Below are 17,038 nucleotides of genomic sequence, written 5' to 3'. Positions count from 1 at the left end.
ATGGCCGCGTACTAGCTGCGTTTGTAGCTAGCGGACTGAACTACTTGAAAAAACCTATGTGTATAGGCGGCGAGCTCCAGGAAAGCGGTGTGGTTAGGCTGCTGGCGGTGGGATTCCAGGGTCTGGGGGGGGGTCGCGGAGGCCGAATCGGCGGGGAATGCTGGCCGTGGGCGGTGGTAGTGTGGGGCAGCGGCGGAAGTGCTAGAGTCGTGTCGTGGCCTGCACGTGCGTATGCGGCGGTCATGGCCAGTTGGGGCAGTGTCATGGTGTTGGCATTTGAACCGAATGTTGTTAAGAGTTCCCCGGCGGAGTGAATTTTGTCCACATTGGTGGTGCATGTGGTGTGCCAGTGTCGGCGGAGGGTTGCCCAGTGGGCGGAGAACCACTGTTTGTGGAGTGTGTAAGTGCGTGAGGCACGCTGCCCAGTCGCGTGTGGTTTGCGTCATGGTACTTCCAGCCGGTGGTAGTGAGGTAAACTATTAATAGTATAGAGTACTAGTACATACTAGTAACGTGATCGTACAAACCCTGCTGTAACCTTTGACATGGGCAGCAACCAGCATGTTGATTTCATTTACATTGTTAATGGAAACGGCTGTGGTTCCTCGATGACGCTGTGGCGCCCGTCGCATCTCGTGGGTTGACGGCAGGCGGCGGCGGCGCTTTTTGTAGCTAAGAAATCACCATGTCGATCACAAGATTGGGTGCAGCCCACTGGAATATACAACCTACCTGCAACAACAACGACGGGTTCTTGACCTTGACGAGGTTGTTCACCTCCTGCACCCATACTCTTATCAGCATATATATATATATATAATCCACGACCTAATAAGATATATACTACATAGTATACACGTACGTGCAAGCGCGACTGCAACGCCACGACGCGATTCTACCATATTCGCATGAGTGGAGTGTTGCACCTAGGTGCCCGGCAATCGAGAATATAGATGTACCTTGACCGTGTTGTACCGGAACGTGATGTGCTGGCGCACAATTTCCTCGGGCGACCGCGCAAAGTCGACGGACAAGAGCTCGACAAACTTGTATTCCATGTTCTATTGCACCCATATCATATATATACATACACAAAACGCCTCGTAAGAAACCAGGTGTAGTGCTGCACCCATACAAAACCGCACAGTGCACGTATTGTGCGGCACCTACCTGGATAAAGTCGAGGCGTGCGCGGCCGTCCGCTTGCATGAGGTACACGGCAATGTGGTTGTGCGGCTCCTTGATGCAGTTGTTGAGCATCCGGATAAGGACGTTCGCGTAGTCGGAGAAGTCGACCATGAGCTTTTGCTGCTCTTGGACGAGATGGAACCCTTCCAGGTCACACACGTGCGCGTAGTAGAAGAAGAGGTCGGTTTCAGTCGACAATTCAATCTTGAGCGCCTTCAGATCGTTCTCGTCGCCCTGACAAGTTGCCACGTCATGGCATGTATGATGTATGCTCATGCAAGATGCATCGTACAAGTAGCAGGATCTTCACTTTGATCGCTTCCAAAGTGCCCACTTGCTGCGGTGCATTGTCCGAGTCCTACACTCCCTTGGTCAACAAGAACGAAAGCGATGCTGGAATGGTACCTGGATGCGCAGTTCAAATGGAGTTTCGCGGTCATACACGACGCGATATCCACCAGCTAACGGGTTAATGCATGTGAGCGCGTCAAGGGCGACGGGTGGAAGGATGAGGTGAGATACCAATGCTGGGGTCGATGTCGTCAACGAACGAAGACAGATCGGAGCTGGAACTGCCGTGATGCAACGAGTCAAACGTGCTTGGCGCAGGGTACTCGGCACTTGCGCCGCCCGCGGTGTCGGTAAACTTGAAGGCGCTTCGCGACGCCATGTGTGAAATTGTATCTGTGGAGGGCTCGCTGAAAGGTCACATATCTTATAAGATCACAGAGGGTCTAATCACGATGTGGACAATGTAATTTCCAATTTTGGCATAATTAATAATATAATATGATACAGCCTATCAAATACAAGAGGATTTCAAATCCACCGCAAAACCTCGGCTCCACTGCTTCTCGCACAGCAAATGACACCCGATCCGGGAGCACAGGGTCACGCGGCGGTCCAAGAGAGACGACAAGTACGCGCTTATGTCCCATCGCTGATGCTCTAGAGCGACTTCCAGTGCCGCTGCGATGCATCCTTCGTCCCGATTCTCGCAGAGAAAATGGACCACGGTGAGGTGTCCTCTGGCTGCTGCCGTCATCAGCGCTGCCTCCGTACATCCTTCATGTCGATGTTCGTGGAGAAAGCATACTATATACAGGTGCCCTGCCGCCGCGGCCATGTCCATGGCGTCCGTGGTCGCGATCGATGGAAGGTGGGAGGAAGCAGCATGGATGATCTGAACGATTCCGTAATGGCCGTGCCGCGCCGCTGCGTCCAATGCTCGCGATGGCATGCACTGTGGTAGGCAATACGTGGCCAAGAACTGCACCACTTCTTCGTGTCCATATTTGGCGGCAAAGTAGAGCGCATCGCTCGTACAGCCTTCCGATCGCCGAGTATGGAGGAAGCGCAGGATGGCTAGATGGCCGAACCGGGCGGCTAAGTTCATCGCTAGTGTTGTTGCTCCCCCGTTTCCAACCTTATGCAGAAAATGGACGCAAGCAATCGATCCACTGCCTGATGCCAAGTCCAATGCAAGTGTGGAGCAAGTGTCGCCACGTCGATGCAACCAGTCCACCCAGTCGAGACGACCGACAGCGCCGGCAACGTCGAGCCAGTAAACAGGTCGGCCGCGGCGCCACATTGAGTGCATCGGGTGGAAGAGGTGGGGTGGCAGGATCGGCTTCAACGCTTGAAGGTGCGCCTTGGCGAGCACGGGCGACGACGGTACAGCGGAAGGAGGGTCATTGCCGAGGAACCCAATCGAAGCATGATGGATGTGGGAGATAAGATCTTGCAGGTGATCCATGGACGTAGCCGCCGTAGTCGCGGCCATGTTGGTTCGGCGCTAAAGAAGGCGTGGACTATTCTTGTGGCAATTCAAACCACCCCAAAAAACGAAAATACCGGGAGACCAACATTCCCATCTATTAATTTCTCTTCAAAGTATAGAAATGGTATTATTACTCGAAATATTCTTTTTCAAAGAGGCGGTTGTTTCGAACGTTCTTTGTCACCGGATATATGAGTCTTTTACCAATACTCTGCATTTTAGAACATACTATACGCGTAATACTACTCGTATTCTACTAGTAGGATTTAAAAAAAGGGCAATTTGCAGTTCCGAGCAAGTTCCTACACCGTGGAATTCCACCATCCAGACTTAGTATACAACATGATTTACACGTGGCAGATTGTGGTGTAGACTAGCGTCGACACGAAAGATGACACAGCAGCCAGTGAACGTTCTACGAGAATTTCAAGCTGGGGCTGGCTGTGCGCTGCTCCTTCACTATCATAACCAGGACGAAACCATGCCTCAAGACCACGACACTTACGAGGCAAAGGACATCAAGACGACCGAGTTGAAATAATGATAACTAATATTAAAGGGCTTGGAGTTTTCTTCTACGGGGGGTGTGTGTTCACGGATTCAACAAGAACGAAATGCTGAGCTCAATGGGCTTGGTTGCTGTGGTCGGTTTATTCATATGGTCGTCGGTTGTGGACGTGTCGGACGACGCGGTGGAGCTCGTGCTTCGGCTGCAGCAATACTCGTCATCGAGTTGGCTTCCCTTGAGCTTCTTGAGGCGGCGGCGTTCGCGCTGGTACGCATTGCGCTTCTCTTTTTGCTGCTCCTTGCGAGAAATCATGTGCGATTCTCGGGTGCGTTGGAAGTAGTCCTGCTGCTCCGCGAGGACCCGCAGTCGGTTCTGTTCGTACTCCATCAAGTAGTCTTTTGCATACACGGCCTTCTTCCGTTTGCCGACGGAATGGGACAGCATCGCAGACGAAGCATGGACACTGGACGAGGTAGTAGTTGTAGACATGAGTGCTTTTTGAACAATGATCATCTTGAACCGCACCAAACAAACCCACCGCAGGAGCAGCTACTTTATTACAAGTTCAACAGGTTGTCGCGTGACGACGAACGGACAAAGGACATCATGGTGACTATATTCCAGGAATGCCATTCGTCGTGCTGGGAGTTCACATACGATGTTCAAGTGTATTTTTACACGGGGATTATATATATATATGTAGTACATGCGACAACTTTCACAAACAATTCAGACTTCTTTCCAGGGGAGTTTACTAAGTTACAAGTACAACCAGTGGACCGTGTATGATATTGTATATGAACCGCTGCTTCCTCTCCGTTGTTAGGATACTCAACCGGCATCAAACAATGCTGTGACGGCGACGAGATGTATCATGTCCTGGATTCAAACGTGATAACCTGTACAGGCGGCGAGCCAGTTGCATTCGCTGGACGGAATTCCACTGATGAACACTTGGCTAAGTGGTCAGTGGGCCATTGATACAAACGGTCATACTTGCATGGCAGCTGTCCAGAGATCCAGGACAAGTACGTGCGTTCTCCCAACTAGTTCTGGAGAAAAAGAAGTTGAGGGGTCTGCCGCCGCTTCCGACCACCTTCTCCCCTGGCAACAATGAGAACTACGCATGGCTCGCACTGGCACCTTGCATTTCAGTACGCAGTCAACCAACGAGCCGACTAAGAACGCGTGGTCCCTTGCACCGTGGCTGGTGGCTTGCATGAGGTGCTGGTAGCCGAGCACGCATACACTTTGTGTGCCGGGAAACACATGAGGGATGATTATCTCCACCTGTGAGCTGTCCACTTTCTCAGATTTCTTGCTATGAAAAGTCGCTTGGTGTTTATACACATTTAGCCAGTACATACATATACTACAAGTATGTACCTTCATCCTAGTACTGGGGAGTATGCAGAATGTAGTCTATCTTACAGAGATGTGCGCGGTTGTCGCGAAGTGTAGGGGCATCGTCGTCGCCTGTACGCTTGCGAGACCATTCATCATATGTGTGAGAATTGGAAGGGGAATACTTATATATGATGTACATTCGGAAGCTCGTTGGATGGCGGAGGTAGCTTCGACCCTATCCTATACCCATTGAAAGATACTACCCCAGGACGAGATCATGCGTGTCAAATCCCCCGTCAACTTGTATGACATGTACTCACTGGCATCAAAAGCGGTGTACGCCGCAGGTACTTCCCATTGGCCGCGTTGTGGTGGGAGGGACTACAGCAAGTTACTAGTGCACTGCTAGTACAGTAGTGGCGTGGCCAGCAGCCATCGCAGTAGTTGGCATGGTGCAGATTCGACAACAGGTACCTACCTACTCCAAGCATCGGTTGCAGTCCAGACATGGAGTGAGATGGGTTGTGGTCGCCAAGGACGTTTACTCAACGACTGTGCCACACAGTCGTACCACATCCCTGAAGTGCTCCTCATGAGACTGACCAACTGTAATGCCACTCCACTGACTCCAAGCGAACGTCGTCGCCAGCATGCCATACTCGCCCGCAATGTACTTTGCAGCCAGCCGTGTGGCGGGGTGGTGTATTCGTTGTCAAAGGATTATCAAGCATACTCGAATAAAATAAATCAAGTATAAAGCGATATGTATATATACAGGTATTTGTTCAAGCCAATAAAAGCTGTGTGATTTGAATCTCATGACAACGCCGCCGCCGAAGCCGCCGGTGGTGGCATTCAGCAACGATTCCCCTGCGTTGAAGCTGGACGTTCTGCACACGTATGGTCGAGCCCGTGCATGTGACCTCCATCTGCCACATGGCACTGTGCACACGCCGATCTTTATGCCGGTGGGCACCCAAGGCACGATCAAAGGTAGAACAACGCTTTGAAGCCGTCGCACGCACGACACATGTTCTTGTTGTAGGTATCACAGCGGAGCAAATGGCGCTGCCTCCCATTGACTGCAAGATCCTCCTGGCGAATACGTACCATCTAGCGTTGCGTCCAGGCACTGACCTTCTTAAAGGTACAACATACACTGCGTTGTCCCGTCTGAAGTGTCCTAGATGTGGGCGGGCTTCATGACTTTATGGGGTGGCATCGCAATATCCTTACCGATTCTGGCGGGTTCCAAATGGTGTCCCTTCTGGAGCTCGCTCAAATCACCGAAGTCGGCGTGGAATTTCAGGTGTGGTTGTGAACCCACCCTTCGCATCCCTTCACATCACCATGCCGTGTACTAGTCTCCCGTTGATGGGACAACGATGCTGCTGACCCCCGAGATGAGCATTACCCATCAGGTAGATGCATGCATCCATGCAGCTTCCCTTGCTTCTTCTATCACCCACCGCCGTCCTCGTTGATGCAGAACAACATTGGCGCCGACATCATCATGGCGCTGGACGACGTGGCGCCGTCCACGATTCAAGACGACGCGCGGTTCCTCGAAGCTACCGAGCGGTACTTAATATATATATATATCGTTAAGTGGTGGGAACAGTAGTTTAACCTTACATATTACGTAGGACCCTTCGGTGGATCGACCGGTGCATTGCTGCCCATAAGCGCCCCGCCACGCAAAACCTATTTGGGATTGTGCAAGGTAAAATCCCCATTAAACATGCGCGGGGAAAATGCCCCCTTTTCCGAACGATCGCATCCTAAGGATATTTCCCAACATTATCAAAATTCACCAGGTGGTCTCGACACGAAACCCGGCGGCCTTCGCGAACGATGTATCCAAGGCCTGATTGATCGCAACTTACCAGGGTTCGTCCCATTCTAACGAGAATGATGATTATATTACATGGGATAAATCATAGATATGCCATTGGCGGACTCGCGGGAGGCGAAGACAAGACGTCGTTCTGGACCGTCGTGGCGCTGTGTGCAGAACGGTACGACAGTGGGAAAATTCCTTTCTTAAGCAGCGAATTGGGTTGTTTTGATACGTATTTTTGAATATATATAAAGTCGTTGTGCAATAATTCTGCTCCAATATGATGCGGGTTGGATATACAATATACATATATTTATTTGAAGAGTGGGATCCCAATATTTTTGCCGTTATGTCGAAACTTTGGTTTTAAAGGCATTCAAACAATACTTCTACTTTTGAAAGAAACATCAGTTCATTGCCACCTTATAAACACGATGAGTCCGTTAAACCTCTTGGTATTGTACTGTGTTTTGGCAATAAACGGGATCTGTCGCAACATGTTGGGTCGTCCAAATCGAGAAAAAATATCCAATTTTTGCCCAATTTGTTTGAAATAGCGAAATTTGACGAGTTTGGCCAATTTTTTATTCGTTCTAGCTTGCCAGCCAATAAACCGCGGTACTTGATGGGCGTGGGGTACCCCGTGGACCTGGTCGTGTGCTCGGCGCTGGGGGTCGACATGTTTGACTGCGTCTACCCCACGCGCACCGGCCGGTTCGGCACCGCCATCACCCCCAAGGTACACTACTTTTTAAATAGTAGTATTTTGATAGAATTCATATCGTATACATCTTGCAGGGGTTGCTGCGGATCAAGTCAGCGGACTTTGCGTCGGATGGCGGGCCGCTGGACGCCACGTGCGCATGCTTTGTGTGCACAGAGTACTCGCGGGCGTATTTGCATCACGTGATGAAAAAGGACGGGTCCATTGGTCCCCAGTTGATCACGTACAAAGATATATAATATATATATACTCTCGATTTGGGATATATTGATATATATTTGGGGAATGTAGGTACCACAATGTCGCGTACATGCTGCACTTGATGGCGCAAGTCCGCCAAGCGATTTTGAACGACTCGTTCCCGTCGTTCGTCCGGGTGTTCATGGCCGAGTGGCACCAGGGGACCCCCGTGCCCGCGTGGGTGCACGACGCGTTAAACTACGTCGGCATTCCACTTAACCAGGCTGAATAGAGATATCAAGTACATTTCAACTGTAGCTTCACGACCTGTACATGTATTTTTTGGTTATGACAGTGTGTGATGGAACGCTATTGCATTTTGAATAATGCAAAGTACTACATTTTTAGTTCCTTGGGATGATGTTGCATGGTTGAAGAGTGATTTTGATTGGCCACTTGATTAACGTTGTCGGTTTTGATTGGTCGATCGATTGTGTACGGATATAGTGCGGCTCAATTCGATTGGATTTGAATACGAATTGAAGAAGAGGATGGACGGGGGTTTCGATTATGATGGAGCTTACAACTACACAGTAGAACTATGTACTAGTAGAGTACTACTATGTTGACTGAGGGAGCATCTCTCAGAAGTCGGCAAAACATACTTTTCAACATGTACGTTCTGAATAGTAAGGATTGATTGAGTTAATCATCACCAAGATGCTCGTCAATTGCAGGACTAGCTACAATTGCAGGACTAGCTACAGTACTAGTACTACTACTAGTATATAGATGTATGTGTGTATTCCCTCAGCACGGTTTGTATCAACACATGGAGATTCAGGTCTCAAAGATTATTTGTGCCATCAGAGAGAGTACAGCATACAAAATATGAAGGGGGGGACGTGTTCTTTCAGAAGTCGGCAAAACAGTGTTATCAACAGAGAGATTCTGTATAGTAAGGATTTGTTTACTCTTCACCAAGAATGACATGCACATATACATATAGACATACACGAATGGACTGTACAGCTTCCATCACTTGAAAAAGGTGTCCGCAACAACTCTCCCGTAGGATCATTTGATATGGATCTCAAACTATATGAATCATTTGGAAGGACGTTCGGACGGCGGCGGCGATCAATCCACGTTGGACCTGCGGCTCAAATTCGATAATGACCAAGATGAAACAAACAACCATTGCCAAGAAATGATTGGTCACGTGCGTCTGGAATGTTGGCCAATATTATCCGGAATTTGAAGGTTGGATACGTTGGTCTTATCCGGAATGGACGTGGAGCCGGATACGTTGACTGGATTAAAGTATGCTCAAATGTTGTGATTTCACGCGTGGGAGTTTGTGTTTGTAGGGATAAAGAATTGACGCCCATAGTTAAAGTATTCCGCAGAGTTAATTTCATTCGTACTAATCTTTCGCCTTTTACTAAAGATTACCGTGGAATTGACTCGACTCGATGCGGCTTCAAAAATTTATGACCTCCCTTTGGGAGGAACAGCCCAACCCATGATACAACGTCCCAGCACCAACCTTTTTCCCTTCCTTACACATCATCGCCCATTCACTGGTATCCCCTATATGCATGATATCCTTGATTTGTTTCACGGCAGTAGTACACGAGTGTAAATAAGAAAGCTACGTAACTATCCCAAGTTATGAAAATGTGAACCTAAAACAACGTGACGCTCGACTCATGAACTGGTGTGGTAAGCCATTTATCCGGAAGTGTTCAGCATCCGTATGACTCAAGGGCGAGCTCAATTTCCATTTTCACCTTTGAGCATCTATCGAACCATGCTTGCTGCCGTTGCCCGCCGCGCGTTTAGCTCTGTAAGTCATGATGGATTGCAGGATGCATGATGCGTCTACTCTTGTATCTGAATTGCCCTCGTAGGCCGCGCGCCCCTTTCGTGTGTTGGGCATCCAGCAAGTCGCTGTGGGTGGGTTGAACAAGGACGCCCTGCGAAACTTGTGGGTGGACACGTTGGGCTTGACGTACAAATCGTCGTTCCGCAGCGAGCGCGAAAACGTCGACGAAGATATCTTGGAAGCGGGTCGCGGTCCGTTTGCCGTCGAAGTGGACATCATGCAACCGATCGACGCCGCCAAGGCGCCCAAGGTGCATGTCCCTCAACTCAACCACTTGGGCCTTTGGATCGACGACCTGGCCACGTGCGTCGACTCGCTCACGAAGAAGGGCATGCGCTTCACCCCCGGCGGCATCCGCAAGGGCGCTGCCGGGTATGACGTCGTGTTCATCCATCCCAAGGGCAACGACGCATTTCCCTTGTCGGGCGAAGGCGTGCTGATCGAACTCGTGCAAGCGCCGCCCCATGTGATTGCCGCGTTTGACGCCATCAAAGAATAATAATATGCGACACCGTTTCAATTCCACCATATATTTATCCAGTCACGGCAGCAACTGTACATATATCCCTACTATCGTTGCTGCCATGCGTACTTATTTAGCCACCCCATGTTCGACGCTCGCAGTTTGGGGTAAACTCTACAGCAAAAGTTAGTTGCAACAATATGGCTATAGTACGTCAGTCTAGATGTGAATATATGTCAGTAACTACCATTCAAACGCAAAGGTGTCGTCGGTCATGGTGGCAACCGCAGCGGAAGTGGATGGTGGCCTAACATGTCATACAAAGCTCAATATATCGCATTCGTAGTATTATTCATATGACCAGAATCACCAAATTGGCAGACAATCGATATGGTACGACCAATCAAAACACAAAACATGAATCAACTAGCCAATCAAATCCACTCTTCGAATAATTCAACATCGAACTGGTGTATGATTGAAATTAGTGTGATACGATTTTACCAGTACAATGAATCGATCGATAGATTTGGCAAAGAATCAGCACAAAAGTGTAAATATTGGGTAAAATGACAATATATCAGGACTATTATTACAGTGTTGTTGTTGGAGGAAGGATTCTCGGGTGGCCAGTGGTTGGCTTGGACTTTTGGTTTTTCAATCTAATTTAGCACACACACATACTGTATATCAGCTCCATCGTTCATACAGGACATGTGTGATACTGGGCACGACGAGCGTCATTTCTGCGACGACGTTTCGTTTGCGCTTGTTGCCACATCTCGTCGCCGTCGTCCAAGTCGTCCAAACTGTGAACCGAGTTAGACGAAGTGGAACCCTATCTCGATACTCGTACGGTGAAAACTCGCCGTCGCTCTAACACAAATGCCGCCGTGAGTTCCTTTTATGTGTCGAATGCGATACAGTACGTGGTCGGATTGGTCGTCCAAGGCGGTCGCGAGGGCTGACGAGTATGCCAGCAGGCACGCGGTCTTGGAGCGGCGTTCGGGGGTCGTCCGTGGTGGAGGTGGCTGCTCGTCGGCTTCGTTCGCTGCTTCTATCATGTAAAACCCAGTCCATAGATTAGAGTACACTGTGCAATTAATATACTGGTGCACTCAGTAGTGTACCCTCGACAGCGTTGTAGTCGCCAGCTCCAAACGTGTACGAAGGGGGGATGTTGGTCTAATTAGCAATTGGCAATTGTAAGGTCTATAGGAAGGATAGCAAGGAATACATACATATGCATGGAGGAAGGAAGGGATGGGAAGGGGGGCTTCCGATGGGTTGGCATCCACCGGTCCAATCCAAGAGACTTCCGGGAACGTCACGACAGCATCAAACACGTCGTCGCATACGACCGACTTGCCACGCCGCGCACATTGCAACGTTAGGAACCTAGTATTGCCACCACCCCCACACGATCATCGTCTCATAACTGAAGATGGCATATAGATACTGCATGTGTGAAATACCGATTCTGCGCGTAGACGAGGGTGCCTTGCATCTTGAGCCTCCCTTGGGGAAAATCAATGTACAGCACAGGTTTGTCCGTGTCGAGCTTGTCCAGTGTGCCCAGCGTGCCGCCTTCCGGCATAGGACTGACCAAGCCCGGGAACGCAAACAAGAACTTGCCCTTGCGATGGCCGCTCTTCTTCTTGATGTCTTGGCCGTGGCACGCTCGCAACGCTGCCGCCATTGAGTAGTTAGGATGTGTTGTGTATACAGGAATGTATGTCGCCCTCAGAACTACCTCGAGCCAGAGGAATCGCGTCTGATTCCTTGGGCTTGAATCGCGTCACAAGCTTCTTGCGGAACGACGCGCCTTTCAACGATTCCGTCGCCATGCGCCAGTTGCTGGAATTGTTGTAGGCCCGTTGCGTTGGTAGCTTGGGTACAACCTGGCACATCCGTATACAGTATCCGGAAACTTCGGACAATTTCATGTGACACTGTCACTAACTTCAAGTATATGTACTAGTAGTACTATTAATAGTATCAAGGACGTTGTATGTATGTACTACTTAACACAGTACTCTTCTACGTCAAAGCAACTGCGATAATGTAATACCAGAGTCGTAGCCCTGTATCCTATTTATAGTACTACTAAACAAGTAGTAGTACTACTATTGGTTCATTACAATTTGCTCGTGCCATACACGGGGTACCGCACGTGCTGTGGAAGAGGTACGAGCGCGCCGGCGAGGTTCCATCCGCCGTCCACGATGGCATTCGTGCCGGTGGTGTAGGCGGCGGCGGGGGAGAGGAGGAACACGGTCGCCGCCGACACCTCTTCCACCGTGCCGAGGCGTCGGGCAGGCGTGTGGGCACTGTACGACGTGCAAACTTGGTCAGCTACGGGGCCGTAGTTGCTGAGTCCCGAGCTCAGAATCGTGCCCTACCGTCATACACACTCCATGTAACTAACCTTGTTTCAATGAAAAATCGACTGTGTACGTACCGGTGTCACAGAGTTCACGCGAATGCCACGGGATGCCCATTCGTAGGCAAGGGATTTGGTGAGGTTCTCGACCGCCGCGCGGGACGCGCCGCTATGGCTTGCGTACGGAAACCCCTTGTTCATGGCCACAAGGATATTGACGATGGCGCCGCCGTGCTCCTTCAGGTACGCTTCGTACGCGTACTTTGTCACGAGAAACGTGCCCGTCCTACGAGAACGTTGCTGACCCACTTGCTAAGAAACAAGATGAGAGAGATCGTAGTACGCGTTCAGTCGATGCACGGCGTTCCATCCGTTGAGCGACAAGTTTTCAAACGGCGACACAAATTGGCCACCGGCTAACACACAAGGAATGGGATGTCGAAGAAAAGTGTGGTAGAGAAGGGAGGCGACGGACCGTTGTTGACGATATAGTCCACTCGTTCGAACGTTTGCATGACTTGATCGAACAGGCGCTTCACTTGGGCTTCGTCCCGCACGTCGCATGCAAGGGGAACCACGACATTTGGACGGGCCGAGAGCGCTGCCGGCAATTGTGCCTTGATTTCGTTGGCCGCGGCAACCAAAGTGTCCAATGTTCTAGATCTTGGTCATTATCATGGAGATTCATGGCTATCTCTCGCGTCATATGCACGGATGAAGGCAAGCAGGACGGTGGTGTATTGTACCGCGATGCAAGGACTACCGAGCAGCCCAGAAGACACAGTTCATGGGCGATGGTTTTGCCGATGCCTGTGCTGCCCCCCGTGATCACAGCCTAACCGATGACATGTACTGACGTAGAGTGTCATCTCAGACCCACTTACCACTTTCCCATCGAACACGCCATCGCGGAACACCGTCGGCGCACTTCGGATCGTCATGTTGCAACGAAAACTAACATTTTGGATTCTCATTGGTAGATAATACAGAATTAATAGCCAATCATCAACCATCACAAATCGTATTTTAAATGAATGATTATTTACTTGGTAACCGGACGACAAACGATTGGTTAGTTCATTTACATTTCGTTGACTCGAGGACGCCAAGCGGCATGCGGCTGATCACACACAACATGCTCATGTGCAACAAGAAGGGGGTCGTGAATGGCTTCCCGTTGGTGCTCAAGGCCGAAGAAACGGAAGTCGTTCCATCCGAGTTCAGCGCCGAATTCATCGTCAAGATGGCGGCCAAGTTGGACTGGGCCGCGTTCGTGGCGGGCGCGGCGGCATTGAACGTGGACGTGCCAAGCACGCCGCTGTCGGACGCCGACAAGTCAAACGAAGTCGTGCTGAAGCAGATTCATCATGCGCTGTTGGACGTGCATGTGAAGAAAGGGGCGTTGGTGTGCCCCGAGTCTGGGCGCGAATTCCCCATTGTCGACGGCATCCCAAACATGTTATTGCGCGAAGACGAAGTGTAACCTTACAACATGTCTGTGATTATATCATTAAGTCGGGGTTCCGAGGTCGCTTTGCCGACGACTTGGCCGAGTCGTCGACCTTGACTTCGTCGTCGCGCACTTCCGAGTCCCTATCCACCACGACATGTCAGGATCGGATCATCCGTAGATGAGACCTCGCAACGGACATACTCTTTCAGCGTCACTTGGGGCTTGGGGTACACATGGGTCGTCTCCACCTTCTCCACTGCCTTGATCCATTCGATGGCAAACTCAAACTCGCCTTCCTTGTCGTCGGCGAGTGCAATCCCGATCTGCGTCATCACATGGAGTACTGTGAATGGTCACGTTTTGTTAACACAAGCCTTCTTTTGGTAATACCTTGGACAGCTTGGCCGGATCGAGCTTGTTCGGGTCGTCCACTTGCGTGTACCCGCGGGACGTGAGGATAAAGTCGCTGAATTTGAGCTACACATGTGATTTACACTTTGCGAACAATTTCAGGTCGTTACTTCGGCTTCAACCCATTCGTTCGCGGGCGCCTTGAGAAACCCCATGTACAAATCGTGCGGGTTCCACCCGTCCGCCTGCGCGTTGATGCGATATCTAACAATCACTGTACCGTGCAGAAACTACTTTTTACCGTATAGTAACTGGAAACACGGTACGTACACTCGACCATCGGTCTTGATGCGCATGGCCAGGCCTTCGTAGCCATGCAGGAGCAAGTGGCGAGGGACGTTGCCGCGGATCGCGCAGTAACCGCTTCGGACGACATACTGTTCCGTGGGTTGAAGGTTCAAGCTGAGATTGCCAGAAAACACCGCTAAACGACACGGGAAGATGGGAACCTGTGTGTTGGGGATGCATGAGCATTACCAGCACCAGCCTCGGGGTCGTCGTCCGTGCGACGGGGTTCGTGCTTGAACGTACACGCAGAGGTGCCTGGACATAAACGATGACTGACCTCGCATGGTACATGAGCGCAGATAGAAGGCATACCTCCAATGGCTTGATCGCTCGAGACAAGCCAACCGGCGACGCTGTCTTGGCTGTTGAAGTGGAAAATCGGCATGTCGGTCGACACGGCGATTTTCATCCCCAGCACTACGGTACATCATGCAGTATTAGACGCGTCACCTTCATGACCATCAATATCATGTACTTTGCTTGGTGGACAGGAACGAGGACTCTGCCGATGCTACGATCTTCCGAAAGAAGCTAACCCGCGTCGTCGCCATGTTGATTGCTTCCACCACTTTCTTTGCTGTGTCATCGCCCGGATAAAGTATATCCGGATATCCGGTATTTGATGTATAATAACCGGTATGGGACCAAATACCGGATACAAAACCTCCATGTTTCGATGCATTTGACAGCCAGCAATTGCATTTGAAGTCGTCCCGTCATGCTACGCAAGTTTGCCCAGCGCCATGTCCTAGCGGCCACCCAGCGATACCCCCGCTCGATCAACACCATGCGATTCTTCTCCACGCAACCCGCCACTGTGGATGATGAGGACGAAGAAGAATCCACCTCGGTATGCTTGTTGTGAGTGTGTATTCTAGCGCTCATCCTGTATCTGTGGCTCTGTAGTCGAACGGGTTGTTGGATCTGCATTTCACCCAAGAAGACGATGGAGTGAAGCGTCCCTTCCGCTTTGTGGGTATCCGCGACGTCGAGATCGAGGACAAGCGTTATGAAGATCGCGACCAAACCGTCAAACCCAAGGACGCACCACTCGTGCTGCGCAACAGCTACGGGTACCCGAACTTTGTGTCGCTCTACGTGGACGCGTTGCCCAAAGTCGTTGAGTACATGAAGCAACACAACATCCCCCACGACGCACCACGCAAGACCGACCAAGGCGTGGACTTCGTGACGATCCCGCCGACCGCGGAAAGCGCGCCGCACTTCGACTTGTGCGACAAGCCGGCGTTCGTCGAGCTGTTGCAAGCGTCGGCCGAGCTCATCAAGGAATTCGAAGATAACGAAGCGGAAAATGCCAAGCAAGAGTTTGATCCGTAAAGAAAAAATATTGCGCGCGAACGTTGTATAGATTAAACAAGTGAAAAAAAACGCGCGAAGAAAGTAGATCCAAACTCGCATTTTTCAATTTGCCGCCCACTACGCAAGCGGCGGTGGTCGATTGCCCAGGATCGGCTCCCCATACATCGGCGCCAGTTTCTACACCACCGCCGCCATGATGTATCTGTCGATGGATGATCGATATCGATGGATGCTTGCATGTACTGTACTATACCTCCCACTGCTCGTACGTGAGACTGATGATCGTCTGCGTCGGGTTGGGGAGTTCGCCCGTGATCCCTTTCTTGGGGACTAATGGTACATGCAGCAGCATTTAGGTCTATAATGAGCGGTACAAACCAACGTACTAATTTGGGGAAGCCCGTTGTCGTCTATTTTGATCTTGACTCTGTTATCGCGAATGAGAAACGATATGTCAAACAAGTTTTCGATCGTCTACGACCATGCGTGAGCCAGAGGACGCAACGACATACGTGTCTTTCTTTACCTGCGCAAAGCTCTTGGGGTTCAAACACAAGTCGAAGAGGCCACTGGTACCGACCTCTTGGATAGTCTCGATGAGGACGTTCATCCGATTCGCTTGAACATCTTCTTGCACAAGACTGTTTTTCGTCATTTGCGTGGGCCGAACTTCTTCTTCATCCAAGTTCTCCGCTCGACGGCGGCGCGGCGCGCGACGTTCCTTGGTCACCAGTTGGGTGTCCTACAGCGACATGATGATATTCACGTGGGGCGAACCAGTCTCCTCGATGACAACATACCATCGATCCATACATAAAATTCACACCAACTGTGCTTTGAAAGCACGGACCGACAGCAGAACCCATCCGCGACCAATCGAACACCGATTCCGTGTCCTCGCAACAGCATTTAGCCTTGGCAGAGTTGATGAATTGCCCCGTGTCAAACTTAGTCAAGTCGCTGGCACTCATAAGTCCTGCTTGCTTCACCACGAGGTTGCTAAACTCGTCCAGATTGCACGCGTCCAAGTTGGCTTCCCGCGGGTACACCACTTGGGTGTAGATCGCATCAAGCTCCTTTGCTTTCGACTGAAAGATCGTGCTGGTCAGCTGCGACGCTTCGGCGCTCCTCTCTCGCAACTCCTGCAAGATTTCGCGCTCTCTGCACCGAATGGCCCGCCGTTCCGCCGTCGTGATCTTGCTGTCGCCCAGAAGCGGTCCGAACGAGCTTGCTTCGTGCCGTCGCTTGCTCATGTTGAATTTTGT

At 50.6% G+C, this 17,038-nt stretch overlaps 11 protein-coding genes across 14 annotated transcripts; 4 read left to right on the top strand and 7 right to left on the bottom strand.

Annotated features, from left to right (window-relative positions):
* Positions 1-538: 538 nt before the first annotated feature.
* On the bottom strand, positions 539-1,877 carry H257_13774 (hypothetical protein). Its single transcript, XM_009841425.1, has 8 exons — positions 1,711-1,877; positions 1,594-1,649; positions 1,481-1,546; positions 1,171-1,422; positions 960-1,061; positions 863-895; positions 733-780; positions 539-672 (listed from the first exon to the last, which is right to left on the bottom strand). Exons 1-8 carry the CDS (start codon positions 1,856-1,858, stop codon positions 583-585), a joined length of 795 nt encoding a protein of 264 aa, XP_009839727.1. The 5' UTR covers positions 1,859-1,877; the 3' UTR covers positions 539-582.
* A 78-nt stretch (positions 1,878-1,955) lies between these two features.
* On the bottom strand, positions 1,956-3,021 carry H257_13773 (hypothetical protein). Its single transcript, XM_009841424.1, has one exon. The coding sequence runs from the start codon at positions 2,969-2,971 to the stop codon at positions 1,991-1,993; it is 981 nt and encodes a 326-aa protein (XP_009839726.1). The 5' UTR covers positions 2,972-3,021; the 3' UTR covers positions 1,956-1,990.
* Positions 3,022-3,495: 474 nt separating this feature from the next.
* On the bottom strand, positions 3,496-4,006 carry H257_13772 (hypothetical protein). Its single transcript, XM_009841423.1, has one exon. The coding sequence runs from the start codon at positions 3,987-3,989 to the stop codon at positions 3,561-3,563; it is 429 nt and encodes a 142-aa protein (XP_009839725.1). The 5' UTR covers positions 3,990-4,006; the 3' UTR covers positions 3,496-3,560.
* Positions 4,007-5,597: 1,591 nt separating this feature from the next.
* Positions 5,598-7,880, top strand: H257_13771. 2 transcript variants are annotated; one of them, XM_009841422.1, is made up of 11 exons: positions 5,598-5,816; positions 5,869-5,970; positions 6,011-6,132; positions 6,188-6,244; positions 6,313-6,404; positions 6,470-6,546; positions 6,641-6,713; positions 6,767-6,841; positions 7,261-7,402; positions 7,462-7,610; positions 7,679-7,880. In XM_009841422.1, exons 1-11 carry the CDS (start codon positions 5,642-5,644, stop codon positions 7,857-7,859), a joined length of 1,245 nt encoding a protein of 414 aa, XP_009839724.1. In that variant the 5' UTR covers positions 5,598-5,641; the 3' UTR covers positions 7,860-7,880. The 2 variants fall into 2 exon arrangements, with proteins under 2 accessions (XP_009839724.1, XP_009839723.1); XM_009841421.1 differs by lacking the exon at positions 7,679-7,880 and having other exon boundaries at positions 7,462-7,639.
* Positions 7,881-8,977: 1,097 nt separating this feature from the next.
* H257_13770 (hypothetical protein) lies at positions 8,978-9,995 on the top strand. Its single transcript, XM_009841420.1, has 2 exons — positions 8,978-9,416; positions 9,481-9,995. Exons 1-2 carry the CDS (start codon positions 9,327-9,329, stop codon positions 9,952-9,954), a joined length of 564 nt encoding a protein of 187 aa, XP_009839722.1. The 5' UTR covers positions 8,978-9,326; the 3' UTR covers positions 9,955-9,995.
* H257_13769 (hypothetical protein) lies at positions 9,962-11,765 on the bottom strand (the record flags this gene model as incomplete). Its single annotated transcript, XM_009841419.1, has 10 exons — positions 9,962-10,092; positions 10,166-10,225; positions 10,515-10,580; positions 10,644-10,727; positions 10,775-10,794; positions 10,848-10,975; positions 11,049-11,103; positions 11,160-11,316; positions 11,394-11,607; positions 11,672-11,765. Coding segments are annotated over 10 exons (879 nt in total). The 3' UTR covers positions 9,962-10,091.
* Positions 11,766-11,957: 192 nt separating this feature from the next.
* Positions 11,958-13,309, bottom strand: H257_13768 (hypothetical protein). 3 transcript variants are annotated; one of them, XM_009841418.1, is made up of 6 exons: positions 13,186-13,309; positions 13,048-13,136; positions 12,777-12,958; positions 12,645-12,717; positions 12,380-12,587; positions 11,958-12,316 (listed from the first exon to the last, which is right to left on the bottom strand). In XM_009841418.1, the coding sequence occupies exons 1-6, from the start codon at positions 13,273-13,275 to the stop codon at positions 12,056-12,058; spliced, it is 903 nt and encodes a 300-aa protein (XP_009839720.1). In that variant the 5' UTR covers positions 13,276-13,309; the 3' UTR covers positions 11,958-12,055. The 3 variants fall into 3 exon arrangements, with proteins under 3 accessions (XP_009839720.1, XP_009839719.1, XP_009839718.1); XM_009841417.1 differs by having other exon boundaries at positions 12,645-12,958; XM_009841416.1 differs by having other exon boundaries at positions 12,645-13,136.
* An 82-nt stretch (positions 13,310-13,391) lies between these two features.
* Positions 13,392-13,815, top strand: H257_13767 (hypothetical protein). The gene has a single exon (XM_009841415.1). The coding sequence runs from the start codon at positions 13,416-13,418 to the stop codon at positions 13,782-13,784; it is 369 nt and encodes a 122-aa protein (XP_009839717.1). The 5' UTR covers positions 13,392-13,415; the 3' UTR covers positions 13,785-13,815.
* Positions 13,392-15,019, bottom strand: H257_13766 (hypothetical protein). The gene is made up of 8 exons (XM_009841414.1): positions 14,929-15,019; positions 14,766-14,870; positions 14,643-14,708; positions 14,436-14,589; positions 14,276-14,369; positions 14,145-14,231; positions 13,956-14,077; positions 13,392-13,894 (listed from the first exon to the last, which is right to left on the bottom strand). The coding sequence occupies exons 1-8, from the start codon at positions 15,002-15,004 to the stop codon at positions 13,804-13,806; spliced, it is 795 nt and encodes a 264-aa protein (XP_009839716.1). The 5' UTR covers positions 15,005-15,019; the 3' UTR covers positions 13,392-13,803.
* Positions 15,020-15,143: 124 nt separating this feature from the next.
* On the top strand, positions 15,144-15,865 carry H257_13765 (hypothetical protein). The gene is made up of 2 exons (XM_009841413.1): positions 15,144-15,303; positions 15,360-15,865. The coding sequence occupies exons 1-2, from the start codon at positions 15,172-15,174 to the stop codon at positions 15,789-15,791; spliced, it is 564 nt and encodes a 187-aa protein (XP_009839715.1). The 5' UTR covers positions 15,144-15,171; the 3' UTR covers positions 15,792-15,865.
* Positions 15,808-17,027, bottom strand: H257_13764 (hypothetical protein; the record flags this gene model as incomplete). Its single annotated transcript, XM_009841412.1, has 5 exons — positions 15,808-15,950; positions 16,027-16,103; positions 16,160-16,247; positions 16,300-16,515; positions 16,574-17,027. Coding segments are annotated over 5 exons (895 nt in total), but the record flags the coding sequence as incomplete, so codon positions are not given.
* Between the last annotated feature and the right edge of the window lie 11 nt (positions 17,028-17,038).

Source organism: Aphanomyces astaci (genome assembly GCF_000520075.1).
Source record: "Aphanomyces astaci strain APO3 unplaced genomic scaffold supercont1.51, whole genome shotgun sequence".
In the NCBI taxonomy this organism is placed as follows: domain Eukaryota; phylum Oomycota; class Saprolegniomycetes; order Saprolegniales; family Verrucalvaceae; genus Aphanomyces; species Aphanomyces astaci.
Note: the sequence above shows the minus strand (reverse complement) of the source record. Positions and strands in the feature narration are given on the sequence as shown.